Here is a 27998-nt window from a genome sequence, read left to right as displayed (position 1 = left end):
ACTTGGTGAGTTTAAAGGCATAAAAAGACAAACAAACACTCAAAGTCTTTATTTTCAAACCTGTAGAGAATTTAGTCTTGAATTCCATCTGAATTTTGGCGAGAGAAGAGGGATACGCTTTTAACTGATCATTTAGAGTCTAATGTTCTAAATGTTAGGAATTACAAAAGAAATAATATGCAAGGTGGGAATTTTTGGAACCTGTTGACATCAGAACCATGCAAAGTGAATCCATTAAGTGAAAGTAGTTGCATGTAAAAATGAGGAATAACATATCAGCATTCAAAAAATTAAAAAATGATTAAATAAGCAAATTTTGAGCACGTAAACCCAATTAATTCATATTAATTATCTGCAAAGAAAATGGATGGATTAACTGTTTCTTTTTTTTTGTCTCAGGACAGCTTCCGCTAACAAATTGGCACGTCGTCGGTGCAGCAGGCGAAGGTGTAGATGACGCTCATCAGGCACAAACTGCCGGGCACGACCGTCTCAGCCGTACTGAACACGCCGTCGTCCTCGTCCTCGTCCTCGTCCTCGTCCTCGTCGTCTGGTGTGACGGAGGGCACCGGCGTGGACGCAGGAATTTCCTGCACGCTGAACTCCTGCGAGCGGGCGCTCCAGTCGTTCAAGGTGAACTCCATGGTGAGGTTTTCCCCGCTGTTGACCACCGACAGGTCGGTGAAGTTGGCCCAGCAGGAGCGGAACAAGATGGTGGCGTTGCCTTCAAGACCGTCCACGCCGGCGCCGCCGGAGTTCTTCAAGCTGGCCGTCACCGTCATAGTGGTCACGCCCACCGACACGCAGTCGCCCTGGAGGTGAAAAATATGCGCAACGGTGATTCATTCGTAAAATAAAAGTGGTATTTTTTTTTGTTTCCCCCATCTCAGCGCATCTGCTCACCAGCTCGTCCACGGCCATGAGGCTCGGCTGCCGGATCAGCGGCCCCACGTATTCACCCGCGACGGGCTCCTGAATCAGGAGCAGCTTATCCACGCTGGAAACGTAGCTCACCTCGGGCTCATCTCTCGTCACCTCTACCGAGGCCTCCTGCGCACCGAAGGCGAGGTATGAATCCTCCAGTTTTTTGCCACTTGAGGTCATTCCGGTCTTACTTCGTTCCATCGGGGGTCCGAGGACGGAGGCGGGGGGGGGATTACTCCCACCGAGGAGACATTGAAGCCGATTGACTGACTGAGGTTGCCCGAGACGACCGCCTGAGCCAAATTGTCGGTGATGTTCTGGAGTAGCTTGAAGTCCTCCTGGTCTGGGAGGGGGACAAAAGCAGGATAATTAAGATATGAAACCTGAATCCGAAAACCACTACACCACTAAGATCCAAATCTCACCATCGGTGGTGTTGGAGATCTCCTGGACCGGCGGCTTCTTGATCTCCACCTCCACGGTCACATCCGTGGACCTTTTCCTCCTCCTGGTGTCCTCCCGGATGATGTTAGTAATTCGGATCATGTTGGGCGGGACTTGGAAGAATAAGGCCAGGTTTTTGACCAGGTTCTCGCCGAAGAACTCGTCCACGGTCAAGGCAGGCATGTTGAAGGAGACGATGATCAGGGGCGACATCCGGATCTCCACCGGCTCTGATCCTCTTATCAGGACCTTCAACATCTTGGCCTTAACATCGAAGAAGTTGGCGCCTGTCACGGAACTGTTCAGATCCGGGACATAATCTCCTGCAGGGAAAACATGGACATGTGGACCTGTCGTTGAAATCTCCCTTTATTTTTTTTCCTACAAAATTTTGAATGCCGAAGTACTGAAACGCTCCAGCATGATATTCGTTATTTTTCTGTATTTCATACTTCAAAACTGCATATAAAAAAAATGAAAACTGAACGAAAACCATTTCACTTCCCTCGACATTATTTCTTATCTTTTTTTCATTATTCCAAAACTTACAGACATATATTCTTTATCCTCTGTAGAAAACCACCAATAATATAGCAGCAAAACTCTGTGGTAGTCTTCTCTCATCTTTAAAATTGTCATACTGTATGTGTACTATATTATACTGCCCTCTTGTGGCCAAGACACACCAGCAACAAAATGCCCATTGAATTACCATAATGCACTTTTTTTTAAAATTGAAGTACAGGAATTGGATTGGTACATCTACTGTGTGTGAATAATTTTGCTACTTTTGCTGCTCAGTACCATCTTGGATGGGTTCCTTGAGGATGAAGTCTGAGTTATCCCCGTTCCACTCTGCATTGGTGGGCGCCACCAACTGGTTGCCGACGTACACATCCAGCCGCTGCCGCTTGCTGTAGAAGACGGACACCAGCACGCTCTGCAAGCGACGAAAATTTTGATCGTATCGTATGCAGTCTCAAAACCCTCAAAAATCTGATGTACTCTGACCTCGTCCACTTTGGCGTTGAGCATCATGAGGCGTAGCTTTTGAGGACTGGTGCTCGTGAAGAACACGTCCACGGTGTGTCCTGTGGCCACGATGCTGTGGAAGAGGGACAGCCTCTTCCTGCATGTGTAACCTGAACACCAGCCGTGGTCCTGGGGGCCTTTCAATCAAGAGGAATGATAAATGAACAGCTGAACTTTAGTCCAAGTTTCCAATTTCTAAATAATTAAGTGTCTGTAGCCAACTGACAAAACTATATAATAATAACACGGTTCGGTTTTTGTGACTTCACTCGTAGATTTTTTTCTGACCTTATCTTCTCCCATTTTAGGTTTGAAATAACAATCTCTACTATATAGATTTTCATTCCACTCCATATTACACTCCTTTTGTACAAAAATATGGATTTTATGTTCATTAAAAATAAGGAACAAAAGGAAAAAAAACAGTTCAATCTCTAGTTCGCGGATTTCTGATGCTGCGGGTATTTTTGGCAATGTAAACCGCGATAAATGAGGGAACGCGGGAAATGGCGACAGCAGGCTTTGTATTCTGGCCATTAAAATATATATATAAAAAGAAAATAACCCCAGTAAATTAAATTTAAGTAAAAATGTGTTGGGAAAACCTCCGGGAAAAACTGAACTTTATTCGAATTTTACCATGCGTTAATAGGTTTGTGCTGAAGCCCAGGATGTTGAAATTGTTTTCGGAGGATGTGCGCATTTGTGCAACCACATATTTCTTTTTACATCATGTTAACAGTTTCTAAACATTAAATTTAATGACATTAGTTCGTATATTACTTCGGTGTTCGTAAATATGGAATGGAGTTGCGTGACATTCAGTCGTAGAGTGTAGCACGCAATGCATTCTGGGAGATTACCCTTTACCTGTCAGGTGTCAGTAACAGTGATTAATTGCTATCACGGCAGGAGAATGAACCTTTTGCTACAGTAATTTTATTACATCAGAACCACGGTAAATACACTAAATTATTTATTTTTTGTGTAGTGCTTATTGTTTCGCCAATATGTTTATCGTTTGACTTGTTGAGCTCCGGAGCTAATTTGATTGACAAGCGAGTCCCCTGCTCGTCCAGTCGAAGTTTACGTAGCTAATTGGGTGTCTTATACAAAATTTGTTGGAATTAATGTGTCATTTTTAATATGTTAAACATATATACAAGTGTAAGCAAGGATTTAGTAATTTGGAGGGCTCTTTTAGGGATGTAGCATCTTTCAAAAATTTGGCGGGTCAAACATCACGGGCGCCGCCATTTTACGACGTTGATGGTAAGTACAGTACACCCAGTTACGTTGAAAAAGTAACTAATTTTACTACATTTTGAAAGCAACTATTAAATTGTCGGTGTTTTTCCTCTAAAATTTAAAACGATGCAAGTAAAATTCTCATTTACACGCACATGAACAAGTTAAGTTGCTTGAATGTTTGCCGACAAATTCCTGGTTCGCACTTCAACTCGTTAGTGATTAATATTAAAAATGATTGGAAATCTTCACCTTCTTTGTGATCTAATAGCGTGTTAGCATGAGTTTAAATTGCTTTTGTGGGCCACTTTGAGCCAATTGCATTTTTCCAAAGCTGCTAGGGGACCTCTCCTGGCAGAAACATACACTGCAATTGATTTGGAAAAATAAACTTTTCCTTTGAAAAACCACATATGAAAGCAGAATTGGAATCCCATCAATAAATAAAGATGAATCCATTACTAATAAAAATGTTGATATGATCAGTGTGACAAGAGCAATGTCTGGCAGCCTTTGGCGACCTTGAAAGAACCCTGGAGGAGATCAAAATACCTGCTACCTCTGCGGCCACTCGCCAGCGTTTGCGCCTCAATTGGAAAAAGGGGCTTTACAGTCAAGTTTTGTGAGCTCTGTAACTGTAGTTGGTTTACTTGACAACGGGAAGTGACAAATACATCAATGAAAGTCTGAATTATTTCATTTTAGTTATAGGCAGGGCTCTTTTTTATTATCACAAAAGCTGGCATTCTAACAAGGATAGTAAATGTCTTCTGTTTTATATTTCTCAGGGTTCACATGAGCGTCGTGGTGCCCATACCGTTGATGAGGTCGACGTAGCCTTCGCTAAGCACCGCCACCGGGCTGAGACGCCGGGTCTCCGTGTCGGCGTCCAGACTTTCGATGACGAGCATCCTGTAGTTGAGCTCGGAACAATTGTACGCCTGCCAGGCGCTCACGTAAGTGCAGTTGGATCGGATCACTCCTGATGACAAGACGAAGCAAAAGTAAGTCACGAAATTTGAGTTTTTTCATTTGAAAAAGTTCGTCGACTGACATGTACGGCCTCCGTGGTGAGGACATCATTCACCGGTTTACCTTTATGGGGGGCGATCTGCTCCACGGGAATGCGGGAGCCGTTGGGGTGGGTCAGCATGGCCTTGGGGATACGGTAGTCTCCCAGGCCCCTCCTGGGGTCCCCGTCCCACTCAAACTCGGACTGCGGCACCACGCTTCCCGCCACCGATAGGAAAGAACCGTCCAGGTCGCGCAGCAATGTCTTCTTCTTGCCGTCGCAGTCCATGTCCACGCAGTCGGACGGGTTCACTTTGCTGACACACAGTGAGCACAATGTAACATTCCAAATCAAGAGCAAACATGATGACGAAACAAATATATCCCCCAAATGCTATAGGCACTGACTTTGTCTTTTTATAACATCCTAAAATTAAACCAAAAACATCATGAAATTGTCAAGATTTTTAGTTTTTAAAATCGCCCAATCACGTGTGATGTTTGGTCAATCAGGCGGAGCGTCGCTCGCTAAGACTTTTTATTAATTTTTTTTAATACCTGATGTCTGGCCGATGAATGAAGACTAGCGCGTCTTCGGTGCTGTTGACGATGGTCAGGTTCCAAACGTGCACAGGGTGCTGTAGGTCCTCGTTGAAAGGGTTGCTCAAGAACATTACGTTGGTCTCGCCCGAGCACACGTTGCGGAAGCCCACGAACGTCGAATCTGGATGAGCGAACGTAGCGTCAGATTTGTGAGGATGCGCGTTCGACTCTGGTCAATTGATTTTGCAACTTACCGACCACTTCCATCAGGCCACTAATGGCGTTATAGTTGAGGATGCTGGGCGACCCCGGAGCACCGTTGTGACTGGATTGGAAAGAGGGCCAACAGATACCCGATCGCCCACCTGGGCCCCCCCCCAAAAAAAAAAACACAATCCCTGATAATATGAACTTCACTTATTTGTTTTGCTTGTTTTGTTTTACTACTTTAATTACTGCTTGTTTTACTTGTGTTTTGATCATTTAATTTTTTAACTGAATCAAGTAATAAATGTAATTCAATCAGTGATTCCACAAATACAGTTTTTAAATTTAAGCTTTCGTTTGTTACCGTTGACGGGCCTAAGCGCTCGATGTGAATTGCTACTGATTGTAATTAAGTCAGTTGTGTGGGAGCAGTTGAAGTGGGGGCTTGCAGCAACCACCACTGTGTTCTGGGGGGACAAAAAGCAAGAACATATGAGAAAATCTGCAGAATGAATTTAAAAAAAAAAAAACGGCAGGCGGCTTTGATGTCTTACCTCCACTCGGACCTTCTTATTACCATACCTGTGGGACGCTGCGGACGGTCCAAAGATCATGGGCATGATGCCCATGCCGTTATCCACCAAGGTCACATTGGACACCGTGATGCTCATTTGAGTCTGGGAGGGATTAAGCAGCCATAAAACTTTAAGTCACCTCTACAACAAAATGATCAAAGTGCCGTTACCCCCCAAAAATTCCAAGCTGCTCAGTTAATACAAGAAACACAAAAATCATTTCACAATAAACAACAACAGGAAGTGACAAGTTTCTACCTGGAAATAGATTCCGTAGTCAAAATTCCTCCAGATGAAGAAGTCGCGGATTTGCGAACACCCGGGAATCCCGTCGCGGTTCATGAAGACGCCGTAGAGGCCGCCGTGAGCCTCGTTGTGAGCCCACGCCTCATTCCAGTTGTGCACGTCTGCACGAAATTGCGTCAGCTCTCGGAGGATGTTTATTTTTAAAAGGTTGCTTTTCAAAAAAAAGCTTACCAGGACATGGTTCGCCATCAATGTGGAAGGCCACCCATTCATAGCCCGCTGCAATGTTGTGCTGCATCACCACGTCCACTCCCTCATTCACCTGACACCAAGAACAAGCAAAAGAACACATCCAGACACTCTGCTTTTTTCACACTATGATGCTCTTAAAATTTGACTTGTGCCCGTAAAGGTTTCAAGAATCCCTCCGCTTTTATGGAAAAATTCATATCTTTAAATAATTTGACAGATTGGACAAACCTTGATGGAGGCACCGGGCCACAAAGTCTCGGTGACGAGATTCCTCCTCAGCGTGATCCTGTTGCCTGTAACGCTGATCCCTGATCCCACCACCATGACGGACCGTCAGACTTGCTTTTTAAAGTTAAAAAAAAAAAAAAAAGCAGTTCAAATGAATAAAACGAAGTGTGCGTTTACCATGGCCCACAGTGTGGTGGATGACATTGTCGTCAATAGCCATGTCATCTGTTTGGAACACGCCGATGGCTGCCGAAAAACCGTCGTGGAAGGAACATCCCTGAATAGTCGAGTCGTTGGCCTGAAAGACATCAGAGTTACACTGAGGAACTTTACTTAACAATTGAGCAGTAAAAATTGGACATACCCATCCCAGATCCATGAAAGTCACTGAATATTGACGTTTAGTATATTCAGTCGGCCAGCCACCTTGACCAGAATGGAAGAACTCTACGTTCCGGAGTTGAGCCTTGCCTATCGGAATAAATATACACCAAAAGTCTTGTGACACGTCTTTCACGCAACCATCAATGAACTCAAGTTTTTCATCTTTTCTGGAAAATGTTTCGCTTCCAACTCGTGAAATTATACCGTGGTACTATTTGTTTATTTGGCTTCCGTCTTACCTTTGATGCCATCTTCCGAGGAGAGGGTGCCAACCAGCAGTCGAGCGCCAAACGATTCAACTATCAAGTCTTCGTATTCTTCGCCGATGATTTTTATACTTCTGGTCAGCAGGCCAACATCTGCTGCCAGCTTGTAGGACTTTGACGTTCCCTCGATGGCGTGAGTCTCACCTGGAACAGGATGTGGAGGCAAAACCCAAATATGACCATAGACGTTGAGGGCTAATTGATGTAATTGACAGATGGACAACAAATCACAGCTGTTGTAACTTCTGTCCCCTTTAAAGGCAGATAGTCACTGTGGCTATTTAAGAGTTTCTGACCGACATGAGTGTGGCTAAGAGGCTGGTCCAAGGTGAGGACTTGACCATCAGTGGACACCTCGGCTATCACTCGCTTCTCCGTCCCCGAGACGCTGTAGCTCGTGGTGGTGATGACCACCTCGTCTCCAGCCTGTACGTACAGTACATAACTTGAAGACGAATCAACTGAAAAGGAAGTTATACAAACACAAGACGGACCTTCCAATCGACAGGCTCCACCAGGGTGAGTGTGCTGGACCCGGCGTTTGCCGTCATGGCAAGCTTTGTGTGATACACGCTGTGCGGTTCTCCGTAGAGCTCCAGGGTACCAAACACACCCAGTACCTTGGAACCCAGATTGACCCAATTTGGCAAAGGCCAGTCAGGGGTGCTTTGGTTCCCCCTCAGTATGATGTGCAGGTTCCCCATGAAGGGTTCATCGTCCGAGCCCGCCAACAGCCTCCCGCCCTGGAACACAAGCACATGTCTCTTCTATCAACACACAGCGCCCCCTTGAGGTCACACCAGCGATTCGAGCTTTGACCCCCTACTTGAATGAAGATGTAGACGGCGTTGATGACCACGGTGTGGTCTTCCGGCAGATTGGATGAGCCGTTGGACGGTTGTGGGACCTCCAGTACTCCCTGGATTATCAATTTGTTGAGGGGAGGCGTATTGCTGTCCAACACTACCCACATTCCTGTGGATGAACAACTGACTTTATGGGATTTGGATTGCCAACCTCAAAAGCCAACTAAATGTCTTGCTTGACCCAGAGTTGCCAGTCACTCCCATAATTTTTTGGATTTGCAAATATGTCAACACAAATTAAAGATCACCTGACGGGATGACCACATCGGCGCCCTCTGTTGGCGCAGTGAAGCCGTTTTCGGCTGAGCCCTCCCAAAATGATGTGTTGGACCAGAGACTGCAAAGCACACACATATTAATGTCATAACCATCACATAGCTTGAGAGCGTTAAATGTACATGAAGTCGTCGGGCCGATCAGTGGGCGGCGGGGAGATGGTGACGGGCCGTGGCGGGATGCAGTTCTCGAAGAAGCAACGGTAGACCCTAAAGTTCACCACTCTGTTCAATAAGGAACGATCCACGCTGTTGCGACGCTTGCGCTGACTCGTTTTTCCCGACACTGAAAGGATAAAGCCATTGATCATTTAACCAGGACGTACTCAATGAAATAATGATGGCAAATCTCTTTCTCTACGGAATCATTCATTGGGAGGCCAACAGGAACAATAGCCAATAAATGACTTAAAACCACTCTTCAGGTGTGGGTCTTCCAAATCGATTAAGATGTGGAAAAAATATATGTGTACGCCACTGTTTACATTTGAATGGATAACAATAAAAACTCCTTCACCCATATAAAAGAGGTCGTTGTCGTCGAGGTACCAGTCGCCGTTCGAGTTGGCACCGAAGCTGAGCGGCCACGATGAGGCGTTCCTCTCATCCAGGATTCGGATACTGTTTGGAATCTCGCTGAAGTTGTGGTGGATAATCACAAATTGATCTGACTGTCAGATAAAGGAGAGAACACTGATGAGTCAACGCAAAATGTTATCATGGACCCAGAGTTTTTGACAAGGTAAAAGCAAACCTCAAAGCCGTAGAAAGTCGCCCTGTAGCTGATGTTTGTGAGATGATCGGCTTTATCAAAGTGCATATGGTACGTGAGGCCTGAAGGCAGCATGGCCATCCCACCAATAGACATCCTAATGCTGCCTTTAAAAAATATATAAAACATCATCATACGACAATGCTTACTATAATATTAATTACATGATATTTAAAGAATGAAAACAAATGTTAAATGTTTACAGAAGTTCATTTCTCAAGTGAAGATCTATGAAGGTGTTAGCATTGACCTCAGCAGCATTCCACAGTATTTTCAGAAATTTGGCTAAAATGCTTATTATCTCAACTGTTCTGTTGTGTTTTTGTAAATGATGATTTTACTAATGTAACTTCAAACAACACATTCCAAGTATGGTGACTACTCATGCACTTTGATTACTCTTAACGGATTTTATTGTTATTGCAAAAATGATAAAAGTTCAACTATAAACATGTTGTCAAGTGTGGGAAGCGTGCGTTGGGTATTACCATGCAAGTTAGTGATTATGACATCATTGTAGTGTAGATAATATGGTATGGCATTGTGAAGCGTCAAGCGATGGAAATTGACCGTATCGTCACACACAGCTCCAGGGAACACCAAACTAAACTCGGCACTCTCCGAGCAATGTGCCGGATCAAGCAGGTCACTCATCGGAATGACTTTATGGTTGATATTCCCTGCAAAAACATGTCAAAGAACAGTCATAAATTAGACATAGTGTAAATATCTGCTTGGGCAGTTGTTCTTCTGTGCTTAAATTTAAATAAACAAAAGATGAGGAGTTCTCATTTGCTCAATTGGTGTTAATTTTCTTAAGGGGCCCTCAAAAGGGTCTCTACAGTAAAGGGTTCCTGTACCTGTGAGGGTGCCATCCATGTCTATGAGCTGCACTTCATGCTCCTGCCTGAAGGCGGCCTTGTTGGTGGAGTTCACAAACTGGAGCCCACTTAACCGGACAGCCCAGCCATTGCAGTAACCCCCACATGTCCCGTCAATTGTCACCCCGATAGCTGCACAGGAGTTACGGTCAAAGTTTAAGAATTTAGTGCCTGCAACAGTCATGCCATCAGTTGATGGCGTGATGACGCCTCGATGCGTGCAGTATTCTTCGCCTAATCCGAGCTCATCCACGTGGCCCACGATGGTGGAGTTGTACACCCCTGCCCCGCCATCTTCCCCGAAGCCAGTCACCTCCCACCAACGGATGGTTTTGCCTTCCACCCCGGCTTTCTCGTGGTTAACAGCAAGGAAACCCGCAAACTGCACAGCGCCCACATTGACCCACTCGGCTCCTTTCTCACAGTTCCAGGTGGTGAGGTTCCTGAAAATGGCCGGTTCAGGGGTTTCGGAATAACAATTTCCACTTTGAGTGGGATAATAGTCCTGGAAGATCCAAAGGCCGAACCAGCCTTGCGAGTGCACAGAGTTGTTGTGGAACTCCCCAAGGGGAACCCTCTTCTGGCAGATGTTTGGGTTGTAGGAAGGCCCATCAGGGTGCTCGTGCATGCGGTACCAGAAACCAAAGTGGGTGCCCCCTGCCGCAGCGTTGTGTCGGATAATGTTGTTGGGATTGGTGACCCAGTAGGCGGCGGGGGTGACGTCGTCATTCAGCAGGCTAGTGCTCTGCCTGACAAACACAGCAAGGTTGTACTGCAGGATGTTCTCTGTTTCGATGCCGTCTTCAATGAAGAAAGCGCCACCCATGATGTTGAAGATGACGTTGTGCTCCACCAGGAGACGGTGGGTGTTGTGTATGGTAATGGCCCTGTTGAACGCCTTGTGAATGGAACAACCGCGGACATATGATTTGTAGTCGAGATTTCCCATCAAATGCCAATGGATGGGGTAGCGACCCAGCCTGAAGGCCTGTCCTGCGTAGTAGATCTGCATCAGAGAACCAAAACTTATCAAAATTGAATGTTGAGAAAAACTGTTCTAATACTGTACAATACAAAAGGTTCTTTCTGGTCAATAGGAAGTTCACATGATGATGGAAAGCTTAATGTACCTCAACATATGTCAACCTGCCAACAGCAAGACCCTCATTTGGTCGGGGCGCGTGGAACATGATGCCAGCGCCAAACTGATCACTGCCCAACTCCTCCCCAAACTTTCCTTGGAAGCAGGTTTGTGTGCTGAACTCTCCTGCAAGAAGCAATCAGCATCATGATACATTTTCCTTATTTGACGAGACTCGTAATTTACCACCAGAGTAAAACTGTACCTGTGTTGAAACCATCTGGGCAGGCCTCGATCTTGTCCTGCCACTCTATGTTTTGAGATCCTCGCACCACCACATTCCTGGTCAGTAGACCCACTTCTGCCCTTGCCTCAAAGACGGTACCATCGGGCAGAGTGACGGATATCCCAAGGTGGGAGTACTCGAGGGGTTCGGTCAGAGTGATAGTCTTGCCATCATTTGACACATTCGCGATGATCTTCACTTCGTTCTCCCTCTGACTGTGCCTGGAAGAAACAAATCAAGTTGTTTTTTTGTTTTTTTTTTTTTCCAGGCAGTTTGACTATGTTTAAAAAAACAAAAAACTATTGAGTGCCGACGTGTACCTGTGGCCGGTAGAGGCAATGACAATCTCATCTCCCACTTCCCACGTCACTGCCATCATCAGGGTCAGCGTGGAGGAGTTTGCTTCTGCCGTCTGGGCTAGGTGAGTCCAGACGACTGGAACATATTTACCTTTAGGAACAGAAAAAATAGGATAGTTTCATATACAGTTGGACCGGAAACTCCCAAACAATTCTCAGGAACGCAAAAAAGGGATGGAAGAAGCTCTCTGTCTACTGTTTTTTCTACCATGCAGGTCGAGGATGCCCTCTCTGATGGCCAGCGTCTTGGCGCCGTACACGGGAAGTTCGATCGAGCGCGGGTGTCCGTGGAGTGTGATGATGGCTTTGTGCTGGAATGGTGCATCTTCCTGGCCTACTTGCAGCCGCCCGCCGTCGACGATGAGAATGTTTTCTGCCTGCAGCTCTATGTCGGCCTCATCAAACACCAACGTGCCCCCTGAACCAAACAAGCTGCTAATTAATCCTACCAAGGTATATTATAGCACATGATTGTTCAGATCCTTGACCTCTTTTCAAAACTACTGTAAATTTCGGGCTATAAACAGCTAGTTTTTTTTCTCATGCAGCATTGATGCTTTTGTTTGTTTTTGTTTTTTTCAAGTCACTGGGCAGCAATCTCCCAGTGAACAAAAGGATACAGAGGAAGACGTAAGTATTAATTTTGAGTTACGAGTATGAAGTTTGTTTTGTCACCTTGAATCAGAAGAATTTTGAGCACAGGAGTGCTGGTGTCCAAGAGGATGGTCTGTCCTTTTGTAACGATTGCAAATGTGCCTTTCTCTGGTGGAGACAGCCCACCCCATGTGTATTTGGATGACCATACATCAATGTAGAAGTAATCGGCATTGTCCTAAATCATAAGACATATAATTGAAAGAAGACATGAAAGGCATTTCTTTCAAATTAATGTTGATCTATAACTAGTTTTCGTTTCAATTATAACATATGCTGAGAGGGGTATCACACTCCTGCAAAATGTCAAAAACAAAAAGAGTCTTCCCAGTCTTGTTCCCAGTGGCTCAAAGAAAAATATGACAATTACCATATTAGCGATGCCCTGGCTTCTAATGCTGACTCGCACCCTGGTCTTCTGAGACTGAGGCTGGGCACCAGTGATACACACAATGTGCGTGTCGTTGGCTGACTGGACGACGCACATGGAGCTTGCGATAGTCACGTTGACCTCATTCGGGTCGGTGCTGTCACACAAGATAAGCATACGTATGTATTATGGGTAATTTTTTTAATAAAATCAAATCAAGGCAAAAAGGGCTACATCCAAAATTCTGCTTTTGGAAATTCATTATGTCATGTTGGAGTAAATGTAATGAGAGATGAAGACTTCATTGATCTGGGCTTTTCCTGATATTGTGTTATGTATATTACACTGATAAGGGACCATTCCCTTAGCTGCACCTGAAACCTGAGCCACTGATGATGAGCGTTGTTCCTCCGGCGGTGCCTCCCCGCCGCGGCGAAACCTCGTTGATCACAGGCGTGAGTTGTGTCTTGTATGTATAGCCGGCCGACATCGTGACAGTAATCAGCGAGTTCATTACAGTCACTGTGCAGTTCACTTCGGAGTCCGTGCCTGAGTGAAAACATGACAAAAATATGAAATGTTCCTCATCCTTAACATGTCATTGTCACTGCCAAGCCAAACTGCATTCCTGCAGTCAGGTCAGTTGTATAAGATGGAGAACCGGCAAGGGCACATTCTTAGCAAAGACTAAATACACATCAAAAGATGAACTGATAAAAACCGATAATGAAGTATGTGTTAGGAAAATCATCATTTGTAGCAATGGTGTAATTTAAAAAGCTTCAGCTGTCAAAAATCATGCATTTGGAATTGACCCACAGGTGTTAGATTTGGGATTGTCGCGGACTATTTCCCATTTAATGTCGCGGAACTTGATTTTAATGCGATATTTGTACCTTCAGAAATAAACTGCAGTAATTGGTTTAATCCGAATACACAAACAGTGTCTCCAGTCTTTCTGCTCAAGAACAATAGCAAAGGGTGGTGTGAAGCTGATGATGTCAGAACTTTGCTTGTGTGGGTTTACTCTGGTATGCACGTTAGATTAATGAAAGATGATATAAGAACCGGTTGACCGGTACAAGTTGTACCCCATTCTTGCTCTGAGTCAGCCCTGATAGGGTAGGCTTCGGCACATCCACGAATCGTGTAACTATTGACTTTGGCATGAAATGTTAAACGGGTGATTAGTACTGTTGATGGGCGGCGACAGGCAGTAGAGGTGCGTGGATGTAGACGTTTCTCGGTTGATATCACATTCATCATCGCAGATCAGCACCGTTGAGTTGAGTGGGTCAAAGCCAGAACCATGGATAGTCAGCTCGGCACCACCGCCAAAACTTCCTGGAGAGCACACAAAACAACCATGTGAGGAGTTCCTAGCATGCATTGGTTGTTGCTACATTGAATTCTTACCTTCGTTTGGCTGCACACTCTCGAGCGTCAGTTCGTAAACGAATGTGACGTTTGACCAAGCGTAACCTTTGATGTGGTGGAATAGCATAACCGGATACTCTCCCCCTGGGTTATCCCCAACGGTGCACTCCACTTGGTTGTTTGTGAGCGTGAGTATCTCGCACGTCACGTTGTTCACTGTGACGGTCACCTGCATGACGTCAGTGCCGAAGCCGAATCCATTCAGTTTGATCTCTGCACTGCTAGGACCTGTGATTACAAAGTATCGGGGTGAAATGTTTAGAAAGTTTTGACAGTTAGATCTTCATCAACATGGACCCAACGCTTACCAGTGGCAGGACTGATGGAGCTGAGGATGGGTGTTTGGCCTGCAGAGTATGTAAAGTTGAGGGGAGGATATTCTACGTCTTGGACCTGAATGTTGACTGACACCAGTCCTTCGTCATGGGGAGGCGTCTGGCACCTAAGGCTACTGGGCGTCACTTCTTTAATCTCGCACAGTTGACCATCGACCGTCACGCTGGTGTTCCCCGGGAGGAAGCCGTTCCCAATGACCTCAAGCCAGGTACCCCCCTCTAGACTGCCCTCACTGGGGCTCAGGGTGGCTTGAGCCGGACTAGTCAGGGTGACATATCCGCTCGCCAAGCCTTTACTTCTTACAATTACTTGAACAGCATGATCTCCAGCAGGGAGAGCTGTGATCATCACCGTAATGGCGTTGTCAACAACAGAAGTCACTTGCAGTTCGATAGCGCCGGCGAAAACCGCTACATCCTCGATGTCTGCGCCAAACCCTCCACCGGAGATGGTGACATTGGTTACTTGGCTGATGCTGTCAGGAGTAACAGAGGTGACAGTTGGAGTGATGGAAGACGAGTACAGGAAGGAGCAGTTTGCGGAACAGGAACTCTGGATGCCCCCCCAATAAAAGATGACATCACCGGCATGGGGCTGAGAGGGTGAGCTGTCACAGACCACCAGTGTGTAATTCATCGACACAACAAAGCATGGTTCTCCAGCAACCGTGAAAAGTCCCTCAAAGAAACCGGACCCGTGGATGTAGAGCCGGGTGTAGCCGGTGATGCTGCCTTCAGAGGGCCATACCGAGTCAATAACAGGCAGAACGACAAAGCGACGCTTCAGCTCCTGAGCCACAGCGATGAGGGCATTGCCAAAGTTGTTGACTCTATTATTAACGGATAAAGCAACCCCGATAGGTAGACTGTTGTTGGCGTTCAGCTGGCAGAAGATCTCTGAGTTGGTGCTATTGATCACTTGGCAGAGCCCATCGCCCACTGTAACCTGCACGACATAAGTTATAAATGCTTCATTGGGGCTGCAAATTATTGACCTTGGTCGTTCTCAAACTTAATTCAACAGTCAAAAAATTGTCAATATGTAAAATGCTTCATACCTCCAGAGCGCAGGTCACATTGCTGAGGCTTTTCCCCTGGATATGAATGACCTGGTGGTACGAGCCCTGGTTAGGCCAGATGGAGTGGACCGTGGGGGTGAAGCAGTCTGAAGTACTGAAGGAAAGGGCATCGGTTGATACGTTGCAGTCTGGTGTGGCGGTGCACTCGTGTGTGGACCAGCTATGAGGTGACTCTGCGGGCCAGCGACAAAGATGATTCAAGGTCTGATGTGAAAGCTGAAACATGACATTTCCAGTGAACCCCTGCAGGTTCTCTTTTTGTTCTCAAATTCATTTATTCAATTTGTTTTTACTGTGGAACTCATGCCCAAATTTTTTTTTATTAAAAAATCTCTATCTGTAACACCCTGGCCCAAGATGAGGTCAAAACCGAACCTTATAGTAAAGCTGTAGGGCCATTGAAGGAACAGCATCTTGAATTGATACATTTTTATAATGAAGACTCAAGTTGGTATTTTATGAGCATTCTAGAGTCTTGCCACGAGAGTATGTTAGAAATTGTATTAGTGTTTTTCTACTGCAATGCATGATACGTTAAGTATTTGGTTGGGATATCAATTACAGTGCTGTGTAAGCTTTAACATAAAATACAATGTCTTCATACGGCCTGTCACATGAAGGGCGTCCACGGGTCCGACTCGGACAGTGACCTCCTCCTTGCTTGGGACTCTGGACTCCACTCTCACAGCGCCCCGTAGTTCCAGGTGGTTGATCCCGTCTATGGGTCCACTACTATAGTAATACATACCTGGAATGGTGAAACTGTAGCTGAAGTAGCCTGCAGGGAGAGAGAGAATTGGTCTGGATCTTCTGTGTAAGATAGAATTTGCTTATATGATTATATTCAAGATATATTATTAGTCGTTAAGAACACATTTATTGGCAAGTTTTTGAAATTCTAATAATGTATTTTTTTGGAAAAATGGTCTAAATCTTATACAGCGTCACTTTAAGCAATTAAAAAAAAAGTGCTCTTTATCGGTATTAGGCAGTATTTGCCCTTATTGAAACTGACTGTGTTAACCCAGTTGGCATTAAATATTTTAGGGAAGTCTGTGTTATGTGGGACAAAACTGTACTCTGTACCATTTCCAGGCTTTGGCACTCCGCTGGAGAACAGCACATCATCATCGATTGCACCACCAAGGCTGGGAACATGGTGGACGCCGTAACGAAAAGTACTTTTGAACATTGGCACCGTCCATTTCCACAAAACTTTATCTCCAACCTCCACGTTGATGGAAGGGGGATCCCAAGCGTACCCCTGACCGTGAACTGAAGAAGAAAGTAAGACATGTAAGTAAGACATGCAGGTGATACACTTTTTTGTTTTATGATTAATCTGTCAATGTGATAGAACCTCAGCATGACAATTTAATTCTCCGGCTCGATTAGATGAGGTCATGATGAACCCCCGCAGTTCACTTGCATGTTATACCCTCTGCGTGTCTGTTTTTCTATAGTATGTCCAAAATGACATGCCCCCCATGTTATGCCTGTAGCTCTGTACAATTGAATATTTATGGAAGAAAAATAAGCTTGTTTATGACATAAGCAGTGATGGTTCTCTTCCTCAAAGCACTTTTATGAAAATGGATACAACTGTGGTTGAGATTTCACTTGACATGTGAACAGAGGGAAGGAAAGGCCAACCTACCGGGGTGCGTCCCCTGGTTGGTAATTATGTGGGTCTTTGCCTGTGACTGCAGAAGGCAGCGCAGCTCATTCTCCAAAGCCTCCTGAACTTCACATTCAGACTTTCCTGTCCCACACACACACACACACATGAACAGTGTGAAATTATCAAATTCAAGCAAAAGCTCGTATTGCTTACCAATATAGACTTTGTTGTCGGAGACGTTTTGGCTGAAACCGGATCCTGAAATGGTGAGCTGGGTCCCTCCCATCAGAGAGCCAGTCGTCGGGTAGATGCTGTGGACTTCCAGGACGTACTCTATGCTGCCGTTCACGCCATTACTGTGAAATTCAATGAAAAATGAGCCCAAAATCCAAATGAATGTTTGCCTGCCTTACACATTAAAATCGATCCTCGGATCGGCTATATGGTCTTAAAATGAAATTGGTTTGCATTACAACAATCCAATTTATGTTTTTATTTTATACAGTTTTTATGTGTACCTGATCTGGGGGTAACCCTTGTTCCCAACTTGGATGTGCACCTCATGCAGACCAGGCGGCAAAATGGGAAGCAGGCAGGTAACGTTTGTGGATGTCCACTGCTCAATCACGCACTCCATCTTGCCAACGTACACTGCGCTGTCATTGGCCGTCTCACCCAGATTCAACCCCAACACGGTAAGGATGCGACGTCCTGAGAAAATAACCACACGCCCATGTGAACTATTTTCCACCAACATGTTACTCTTGTCCCTCAACTAATTGTCATCTTTGCAATAGAAATCGCTAAGCCATTGTTGCCATTGTGTTAGGGTAATAATATGCTTTGAACGTGAGGCGCTTGGTGACGGAAAAATAGACACACATACAGAGCAATGTTACAGAAGAAGAAAAATTAACCGCGATGGGAAAAAAAATCAAGTGTGAGAGATTAGACACCAACTGTAAACAACACACACAATCTGTACACAGGTGTGCTCACCAAAGACAGTGGTCTTGGCAGGACTCAGGTTGGTGATTTGAGGTGGGGTGAGGTCATAGTTGAAAGTGACGTTTGCCACCATGCTCATGCTGCCCACACTCACTGAGACCGTCTGGGAGCTTGCATTACCCTGAGTCACACAAGTTCAACAATACATTTGAAGTTGAAATAACTAGTTTTGAGCAGAACACATTTAAAGTTTTGCCACAAATTATTTTATAGTCGTGCACATTAACGCTTATTTTCACTCGCTTGGATTACAACCTGAGCCTTTTGTCGAGACCTCAAGGAGGTTGTTTTTGTAGAAATCCCAACCTGGACATCTCTGTCGCAAATGTGTATTTTTGTCGGTATCTCAAAACTATGCTTCTCAACATAAGGCCCAGTTTTGTGAAAACCGTATAGCTTTTAAGTCAGTTAACCAGTGCATGGGGAGGAAAAAAGCTAATTAAAGGGAAAAAATACCTCAAATAAAAAAGAAAAACCTTTAGTCTTTCAACTCACCATAATGCAGGTCAGAGTCAAACTGACAGTGGTCACTTCCATTATTTGCAATAAGTGAACTGTACAAGGCAGAAACCCTTCTTGATAACCGTATCTAGCAGAAATTTTCAGAACATTTGTGGCTTTAATTTTTCACTATAAAAACTCACCGCCGGTGTTCTGCATTTGAGCTCTGTGGGACTGGCATGGACCAGCTCGCAGACTGCTCCACCGACAGTAACTGTGGCATCCTCGCTGAAGCCGAAGCCCGTCACGGTCAAAAGAGTTCCTCCTTGGAGACGTCCACAAAAACGACCAATGTGTGTACGACTTTTTGTCACTTCTGGCTATGTGAGTCAAATTAGGATTTGAGCTTTACCGGCAATGCTCCCAGACGTGGGCGAGAAAGAGGAAACAATGAGCTGGTAGGTGAAGTTGAGGATGCTACCGCCTGAAAAGCGAGGACGACCCAGGGAGGGGAAGTTGATCCACACGGGGAAGGTGCCCGCACTTGCACTTCCTAGTCGGCACACTAGTTGGGTGGCTGCGACAGAAACGCTCTTAGTTAGCCTTGGCTCATTGTGTTTACCTTGATCCAATGGCTTCTGAACTCACCTGAGATGTTTTCAACCACACACTGGGCTTCTCCCACCATGATGGAGGCACTTTCATTGCTGAAGCCGGTGCCGGTGATCGTCAAAAGGGTCCCCAGTCCAATGGATCCTAGCAAAGTTGGGCATGTGACAATTCATTTGTATTTAATCAGCAATAGGCACTGGAGATCGTAGCCGTAAACTTTACCACACTCAAGTTCTGAAATCTGAGTGGCTAACACTAAATTTCCTCGAGAGTATGACCACCAGGTTCTGTTGATGCAAGAATAAGCAATTAACCTTGAGATGGGCTGATTCCGCTCACTATTGGAGTCTTCGCCTCTGACCATTCAAAGGCACAGTCTCCGGAACAGTTTGAGGGAATGCCGTTGATGTAAACCTCCACCTGTGAGAATGTCAAAGAGTTCTCATGAAAAGCTTTAGTTTTGGAACTCTTCCTGGAAGGCATTATCTCTCATATTAGCAGTGACAGTACAATAGAACCTGCTGATTTTGATTATCCAACTGTATCGTGATATACTGATTTAAAGTGTTGGAATTTTACCTGCGGTTTGGTCTCTGCGACACGGAGGAAATCTCCCATTAAACTGGATATCATCTGTCCCCCTTTTATTTGCTCCTGAGCTGAGATGACCACATCCTTGCCCTCAAGCAAAGAACCATCAAGTTGCAGCAAAGGTTGATCTCCTGGCTGTGTCACCCACTTTACCATCCACATGGGCTTCTTGCACGTTCCAATGTATTTGACATCAACTACACCCATACCGTCGATTCCCTCCAGAGCGTACTTCAGGTCCTCTGCACTGATGTTCACAAACAAACCTGAGAACAAGCGCAGGTCAACCAACCTTATTGCATAAGTTTCTGTAAAGAAACAGGTCAAGCCTCACGTGACAACTTCCAAAGAAAATACACCAGACATTTAACTAAGGGGACTTCACACCTAATATTTAGAACTAAATATTTTGAATTGATGATAAAATGTCTTCATCAACAGAGTCCAGTTGCCTCCATTCTACTTTTGCAAAGGCATATCAATTGGTTAACTGGGGAAATATGATCTGGAAAGCCTCAGGTCTAGATAGGCTACCTTCAATACGCTGTCCATGCATCTCCACACTGAAAGTTCCGTTCACAGGTGGGTTGGCTCTGTGGGTATGATTGACGGTGATTTTTGCTCCCGCTTCCCGAAACTCTTTCATGTCCTCACTACTATTAAACAGCTTTAAATTGACAGATAGGAAATATTCAGCCAACGCTCAAATGCTCCAATGACATTTGGCAAAAAAACAGGCGTTTGTTGATTCATCTAATGAGATCACTTGATGAGTTACCTGCAAGAAGCCAATGTCAATGATGGGGAAACCAAAGGCACAGTCCAAAGGTGTGGCTGTGATTTCATAGCTGATCTGTGAAGCGTTTGACTTTGGATCTTTCATGACAGAGATCTTCTGGAAACTTATACCAGAGCTCTCAAATGGCGGTGGTCTTCTCTTCAGGTTAACAGCTATATAAAACAAAAGCAGAAAAAACACAAAAAAATGTATATAGTTTTTCTGCGAACAAAATACGGTCCTTATCACTGAAAACCTGAGCTGCATACATTGTTCACTCCAGACATTTTGTTCCTGGCCGATATGGACAGCATCCACGTAGAATTTTCCTCCAGAGTCATCTGGATACAGGTAAATTTCTTCAACAGTGAAGGCGCTTCCTGTGTAGGCTTCCTGGAGAGATGTGTACAGGTCCACACACTTGTATCTCCATCTGCGCAAAAGAATGCAAGTCAGCGTCAAGTCTGGACGAATTGAGATTTACTGGATTTTCTTTTTCCTGACGTGTGGCCTTTGGTGAAGGGTATGTTGAGCTGTGCAGTCTCTCTCACAGGATTGGAATTGTTCTTATAGCTAAACATGACCCCAACATCTTTTAGCATTCCCTTGTATGCAAAGCAGAGCTGGAAAGACAGGAAACAACGTGGCTTTAATCCAAATAAACACCATTATATGTGCAAAAGAATCAGGTTTACCATTGGATACTGATTCAGTAAATAGCTCCCGTAGATCCTGTTGGACTTTTTCCTGAACCAGCGACTGAAAAGAATGTTTGGATTTTCCAGCGACCACAAGCCACAGAAAGCTGTTCTCACAGGGGTCCCTCTGTAGCCAAACTGCTCAATGCAAGAATCAGTGAAGATTTATTTTCCCACTCAAAATCTGACTCAATTATTCCCTCATCACAATACTTTACTGACATAGTAGTAGTCTTCATAGTCCCTGAAGAACAACACATCTATTCCTTCCTCTTTGAGAATTTCAACAGGACACTCGCCCTTCATCAGATCTTCCAAAGCCACTTGGACCTGGTCATGGTTGAACAAAATACCCATTGAGTTTGCTCTTAGCATTAACATAATTTGGAGTTGATCCCGGAACTGACCTCATAGCCACTGGCATGGTAAGGGATAGGTTTTGTGGGGATCCCTCCCCAGAGCAAGGTGAAGGTTTCCATGTTGCTCTTGCCTTTGGACACCTCAAAAATGGTGATGTTTGTGTACAGGTCATAACTTTCATAGTAGAGAGATTTAAAGTCACCTAAGCGCCAAAAACAGAAGAAGGTTCGGCTGACGACAGAAATCAAGAACAACTCTCAAAGAAAGAGGATAGGCTTGCCAATGTTTCACCTCTGTCAGAAGTGAAGGTGACTGTGAAATGAACGCCATTGGTGTCCTCGTCTCTGATAACTAGAACCGAGTCGGGGATGATGGACCACAGACTGTTCAAGGCTGTCTCCACCACAGCTGCAGTGGCACTCACTTCAATCGGACCTAAAGGGATTTAGTTTCATTAATGCAATGTTGTATCATTCGATGGAATTTTTGATTTCTAATTAAAATTGAATATGATCATGAATGGTTTCTCCACAACAACCGTTTGACTGCTTCAATATTGGCATGGGGTCTCATTTACCAGTCATCGCGCCTTCGTAGCCCAGGCGGAAATAGACGCTTCCACACTGAAGGCCGACGCAACTGCTATTGATGCTCACTTTCTGCACTTCTTGCACACTACTAGCGTTGCTGGGCCACGACTCCAAGGTGAGCACCTGGAAAACATCGCCAGCAAGTCTTGGACTCTCAGAGATCAACTGTTTTTTTGTTTGTTTTTTAAAGAAGTGAGATAACTTCCACGTACCTGTTTCTCATCTAACATTTCGGATTCCACCACAATATGCTGGACCTCATTGACCGCATCGTTTGTCTGAGCTTCTGTAAATGGACTTTCAGGTCGAAACATGGCCAAGTTGATTTTGGCCGCTCCGTAATATTTTTGATGCAGGATTTCAATGTAGTAGCTGCAGGAACAATGAAATTAAACAGGAACGTTTCAGCCCTCTTGAAAATAGAGACTATATTGTAATATTCAGTGGAGGGCCATGCAGATAGCCACTGGGCCTTCAGTGGAAATTTATCCAACTGCTTTTCACCTCTTAATTATTGATTGGTAATTGCAAAAATTGCCAACCTGTTCAGAGTAAGATGGATTACATTTCAGCATGTAAGAATTTTAGTTGTAAATTCTGGTCTGTGATTCTGACAGCCCACCAGAATGAACCTTTACACTTACGCAAGTCCTTTTTCTAGGGTCTTGACTTCAGTCCTGTGTGATGAGTATGTGATGTGGTGTGAGACGTAGTACTGCTGAGAGGCCACTTTAACCTAAAGGGGCATTTGTGAAACATCTGTTTTCAGAAGGAAACATGAGATTTGAATAAGCCAGTACATGTTGTGAATTGTCATGCCTTGTCTTCCGGGCGGCTGGAGTTGCTAAAGTACATTTCGCAATGATAGCCGCAGTTGATGAAGATGGTGTAGTTGCCGCTGGCTGGTGGTACAAAGAAACCTGTGATTTTCGTGCAGAATCTGTCCGGTTCCGACTCAAAGTTGTGGGGCATGGAGTCGATCCACTGCTCCCAATAACCTTCTTTGCTCTCGTTGTAGCCGAGTATGTCGATCAGTTGTGAGGGTATTGTGTTGTTCCACCCCTGTATCTTCAAGCCTCTACCACCTGGTTAGGACACCATTAAGTGGGTAAGGAATTGATGCAGGTAAAATAAAAAAATATATTAAACATGTTGCTTGGTCATTGTATCACAATACACCCCTCTGAATCATCTTCTCAATTGAATTTTGGTCAGTGCTGAGTTCCAGTCCTGTGACTTTGCCAGCTTGGCATGAACAATGAATGTTAGTAGCATTCCTTCCATTGCTTTGGTTATCAAGACCAGATCTTGTTTCTGTTTGTTTGGACATCTTAGCAATCTTAGGCAGTGCTTGATATGTGACCTTCACCATCATCTACCTTATCTTGTTTTGGTATAAACACAAAAGCTCATTGTTGACAAGTGGTGGTGATATACACTGGCAGAAGTAGCATGTCTTCCTCATGTTTTAAGGTCTTGACGGAAAGGAAACAAGCTGCATGTGAACATAAGCACTGGAGCGTCTCACCTGGATAAACTGTCACATTGACATCGCTATCGTTCATCTGCCGCATCTGCGTCATGCATGTGATCTCGTCCTCGTGAAGACTTTTGATTTCACACGGTAGACCTGAGAACATTTGAAAGAACGGGCACATGGAACCAAGTCCTTTTAAAATGTTGACGCAGATGGCACTAATTCAAGATATGAGCTTTTCAAGTAGACAATATACTTTTTGTGACATATTTGGGGTGGTTTGCTGCGAGATATTTTTTATTACTTGATAGAGGCATGTGGCCATCAAATGGTCTATTTAATCTGCCAGAAGAATTGGCAATTACACAGCTCTTATCTTTTGTCAAGTACAGTAGGCGCTTCAAAAAATTATCACAGTTGTGTGTCAGCCCACATCCATTGTTTTGTCTTTTTTCGCCCTGTGACTAATACACAATGTCTGCTGTGTCATAGTCAAGGAAATAAACGTATATTTTGGGAAGTTGCATTTTACTGATTACCTCCCACAAGAACACGTGCCGGAAGATCAGTCTCGTCAAAAAAGTGCCCGTGGATGGTCAGGAGAGTTCCACCCATGACGCTGCCTTCTGAAGGCGTGACGCTCGTAACCTCTGAAATGCAGAACACAGTCCAATTTCCATCATTTAGAAATATCGTTTTAATTACTTTGAGTTTTACCTACCCGCAAATGTCTGAAACATTGAGAGCTTTTGAGCGGCTGAGACTCTGTAGAGGTTCTTCTCAGGTAAACTCCTGCATTTAAACATCACTGTGTTAGTACTTGGTTGTTTTTTTGTTTTTTTTTTATTCAATCAGGAGTTGTTTCTAAAAAATACAACTACTTGTACTGAAATTCTTGCACTGTCCATGATTTTATGACTTAATCTAACTTGTTAAAAATTAATTGATCAATGCATTCGTCTTTTAGTTCAACTTCATGCTTATATGACATGGTCATTTATTGTGTACATGCTTTATTGAGTTTCCAACTGATGGCTCATACCAAAAAAAAGGTTCCCACTTACCTGCCAAATTCTGCATCCAAAATGTAGCTCATGTTGTGATGTCCTATGAGAGAAATGGTTAAAATGTACAAATGAAATACTGTACGATTAATTGAAAAATAAAAATCCCTCTTTAACCCAACCCATATCTGAATTTCAAAATCTTATATATATATATATATATATATATATATATATACAAATAGCTTACCGATATAAGTTCCCGTTGTTTTGCAGCTCATATAACCCCAGTCATTGTGTGTTGATTCCAGTCTCAGATTATATCTTCAAACACATGTCATAATTAAAATACTCATGGAATGATGAATACATTGCACCCTGTGTAGTGACTGTTAAATACATTTAATCTACCTTTATTTGTGGAATACTCACAGTTCATCAGAATCTGGTTTAAGCAGCTCGCAAGGCATCCCCTTCATGTAGGCTCTGCGTGAACAAGCATTTGAATATTTTTGCTTTTATTTTACTTGCAGAATTGGCAAATCAGACACACTCTGCATTAAGTAGCACCAATGCTACAGTCAGTACTAACATAAAAATCAAAACTAAAAAAAAAAAAAAAATCTTTTCATTATAAGACGTGGCTAGCTTGGGTTAGATTTATGAATCAAAACAATACTTCTGGTTAGGTTAACTGCTGATGTTATGAACAACAATTAGCTCACAATGTCAATCGAAAAACCTTCAATCTTTGGCTGTTTAAATGTTGTTTTTTTTGTCTCATTAAGATAGCGGTTTTGATTGTCAGATGCTTGTAGCCTTGTGCGACTAAGTGGTTGCCGTTTTTCTTGCCACCAATGCATTCTATTCAGGCACTATGGATCATGCGACTGGTCATACCTAAGAAATCTGACGTTCCTATAATTAGAGCTCCGTGCGGTGTTGCTTCCGTAGACATCTGTAAAGATCCGTCCTCGCACTGTCACCACGGTCCCTGTGGGAGATGATTATCAGTTTTTTAGGAGTTAAGCGTGTTTGAGGGAGCAATTTCAAGTTTCCGAGTCGAGCTGTAACCTGGCAGACCGGTGACGGGATTGAGAGAATGGATAGTCGGGGTATAGTACCAGCTTGTCTGGAGGGGACAGAGAGATGTCACACAATTTAAATTTAAAAAGAAGATAGATGAGTATATTTTGACCTTAAGGACTCTTACGTAGAAGCTGCAGGAGTATGCGTAGATAGAGCCATAACATATGCCTCCATCAGGAATGGCAGTGCCATTGATGCTGACACGTACTGTGTACCGGTCACTGGGCATGCGTCTGTCAAAAAGATGATGTACTTGATAAAGAAACCCAACTACGGTCTTGCTACAAGTCATGTCTGCGCAGAATTACTTCTATCGGTATCCACAAATCCACAAAATCGTGTATACCCACGATTGCTTGCCAGGTAATTTTCCAAACAGTGTTTTTGGAGTGTAGGATTTAGCTGGAGTAATTGGAAGAAAAATTCCACTCACGCTTGAGGAGAACATACAGAAAGAATCAAATTTGAACGGCATGACTGCAAGCAGAAGTGATGTCTCCCATGCATTTTTGTTGCGGTCTTTACCTGGTATAGCATAGGATCTGGTTGCCATGCGTGGAGTCTCTCTCGACATCACACGGGACGGACAAAGTCCCAGACACCAGAGTCACGCGGTTCCCAAACGTGTCATCTTGTGGATTGAGCTGGAACTGTCCTTCTTGAGCGAAACCTTTTTGTGAACAATATAAAAAATATACGGCAGCCTTCGTAAACGTGTATTGAGTGTTTGTAAGGTCACATTGGCGGGGGGGGGGGGGGGGGGGGGTACCTTCTCCCCTCAGGGTGAGACGTGTCGCTCCCTCTGTGCTTCCGTGATGTGGTTCCACATAATAGAGGCGCTGAGCATCTGAGTAAAAGATCCCACTGAATTTAATGGAATCGAGCGTTTTTTGTTTTTTGTTTTTTTTTTTAAACTTTTGACTCAATATCACGCAAAATAAGATTGTAAAGTTCCAAGCAGGTCTGTAGTACTTGACTTTGGACTCTAACTTGACATGGTTTGTTGTCTCGTAATTGACTCTGACTTCTTGGCATTTGACTCGTATTCTTTCATTAGACAATTAAAATTAGACAATTAACATCCCTCTTTAATATAAACATGAAATCAAGTTTTTCCAACAAAATAGCCATTTACTGGGTGAACCTGTCTGCAAGCGCTCGTTTTTTCTTTCATGTCAGTCAACAGTGGGCTTAGAACATTTACCACCCGTCGTTTACCACCCATTGATGCTAGCTTGAATAATTTCACGATGGAACGATTTGACTCTGATTAGATGCACGCGCATCCTTTAAAAAAAAATGTTGTGATTTCCGAGGAACCTTCTGGAGATTGACTGAAAATAAAAACTTACAGATTTATGAAAACAGGGCTACTGTTGTGCCCATTGTTCTCCTGTTGCTTAGGACCTGCCTTCAAGTGTTACGCATCCAAGATTCAAGAGTTTAATTGTCAAATGCATAGTAACACTACACAATGAAATTCTTATTCTGTTCACTTCCCCCAGCAGATTGTATTGATGTTTATCTAGTTCCAAATGATATGTATTATTATTGACGGGGGGAAAAAAAATCAATGAATTTATCATTTTTACTCACAGCAGCAGCAGCAAAGTGCGAGGAGGAGAACCGCCAGTCGGCCCGTCATCCTTTTCCCCCTGCATTAGAAGAAAATCAAAGACTGTCAACGAATGTAATTAAAACGCAAAAAATGCCAAATTCTCACCTGCTTTGTCACAAAAATCTTGAGTGTGTCATGGGACCTTCAAGGGACTCAATGAGACATCTTGATTTTGGGTGTGCTGTGGCGACCGATGGCCTTTTATAGAGGTGGCCTCACCTGCAAAGTGGGCCGGTCCTGCAGGTGAGCGTCATGCCCAGATGCTCGCATTCTCGAAGAACTGGCACAGCGACAATGGAGCTACCAACTTGTGAGTGTTTTTCGTGTCTCACACTTTCCCTGAGTGTATTTATAAA

At 44.1% G+C, this 27998-nt stretch overlaps 1 protein-coding gene and 1 long non-coding RNA gene across 2 annotated transcripts; one reads left to right on the top strand and one right to left on the bottom strand.

The window, feature by feature from the left end:
• Positions 1 to 34: 34 nt before the first annotated feature.
• On the bottom strand, positions 35 to 27679 carry LOC148406099 (fibrocystin-L-like). Its single transcript, XM_088404203.1, has 73 exons — positions 27621 to 27679; positions 26794 to 26871; positions 26550 to 26694; positions 26149 to 26257; positions 26010 to 26067; positions 25836 to 25929; positions 25368 to 25421; positions 25186 to 25259; positions 24996 to 25038; positions 24653 to 24723; positions 24471 to 24581; positions 23983 to 24084; positions 23274 to 23539; positions 23099 to 23190; positions 22667 to 22826; positions 22442 to 22577; positions 22156 to 22299; positions 21912 to 22066; positions 21727 to 21834; positions 21502 to 21642; positions 21311 to 21429; positions 21076 to 21239; positions 20807 to 20979; positions 20563 to 20695; positions 20017 to 20294; positions 19752 to 19857; positions 19474 to 19581; positions 19238 to 19402; positions 19029 to 19150; positions 18376 to 18505; positions 17895 to 18087; positions 17590 to 17732; positions 17413 to 17517; positions 16842 to 17030; positions 16360 to 16533; positions 15735 to 15928; positions 14650 to 15622; positions 14321 to 14569; positions 14099 to 14248; positions 13279 to 13453; positions 12905 to 13061; positions 12556 to 12712; positions 12089 to 12298; positions 11842 to 11971; positions 11501 to 11742; positions 11285 to 11421; positions 10134 to 11160; positions 9762 to 9953; positions 9256 to 9380; positions 9019 to 9172; positions 8625 to 8787; positions 8475 to 8563; positions 8187 to 8335; positions 7855 to 8103; positions 7657 to 7786; positions 7334 to 7504; positions 7075 to 7181; positions 6888 to 7008; positions 6711 to 6790; positions 6462 to 6552; positions 6243 to 6391; positions 5964 to 6086; positions 5774 to 5876; positions 5457 to 5567; positions 5218 to 5383; positions 4744 to 4976; positions 4466 to 4630; positions 2380 to 2537; positions 2173 to 2308; positions 1350 to 1691; positions 1116 to 1267; positions 904 to 1050; positions 35 to 812 (listed from the first exon to the last, which is right to left on the bottom strand). Exons 1-73 carry the CDS (start codon positions 27667 to 27669, stop codon positions 411 to 413), a joined length of 12501 nt encoding a protein of 4166 aa, XP_088260329.1. The 5' UTR covers positions 27670 to 27679; the 3' UTR covers positions 35 to 410.
• LOC148406098 (uncharacterized) lies at positions 16891 to 27987 on the top strand. The gene is made up of 3 exons (XR_015863916.1): positions 16891 to 17051; positions 17882 to 18071; positions 27623 to 27987. It is a non-coding gene; the product is annotated as an uncharacterized LOC148406098 (long non-coding RNA).
• Positions 27988 to 27998: the final 11 nt, after the last annotated feature.

The sequence above is a fragment of the Hippichthys cyanospilos genome, chromosome 21, assembly GCF_059441005.1.
Source record: "Hippichthys cyanospilos isolate Australia breed blue-spotted pipefish chromosome 21, RoL_Hcya_1.0, whole genome shotgun sequence".
Lineage (NCBI taxonomy): Eukaryota > Metazoa > Chordata > Actinopteri > Syngnathiformes > Syngnathidae > Hippichthys > Hippichthys cyanospilos.
Note: the sequence above shows the minus strand (reverse complement) of the source record. Positions and strands in the feature narration are given on the sequence as shown.

Coding starts and splice junctions, on each gene's coding strand:
- LOC148406099 (XM_088404203.1), bottom strand. CDS start 27,669: ATGACGGGCCGACTGGCGGTTCTCCTCCTCGCACTTTGCTGCTGCTGC. Junction 22,067..22,155: donor CACCTTCACTTCTGACAGAG/GTGAAACATTGG, acceptor TTTGGCGCTTAG/GTGACTTTAAATCTCTCTAC. Junction 12,299..12,555: donor CAAAATTCTTCTGATTCAAG/GTGACAAAACAA, acceptor TGTTTGGTTCAG/GGGGCACGTTGGTGTTTGAT.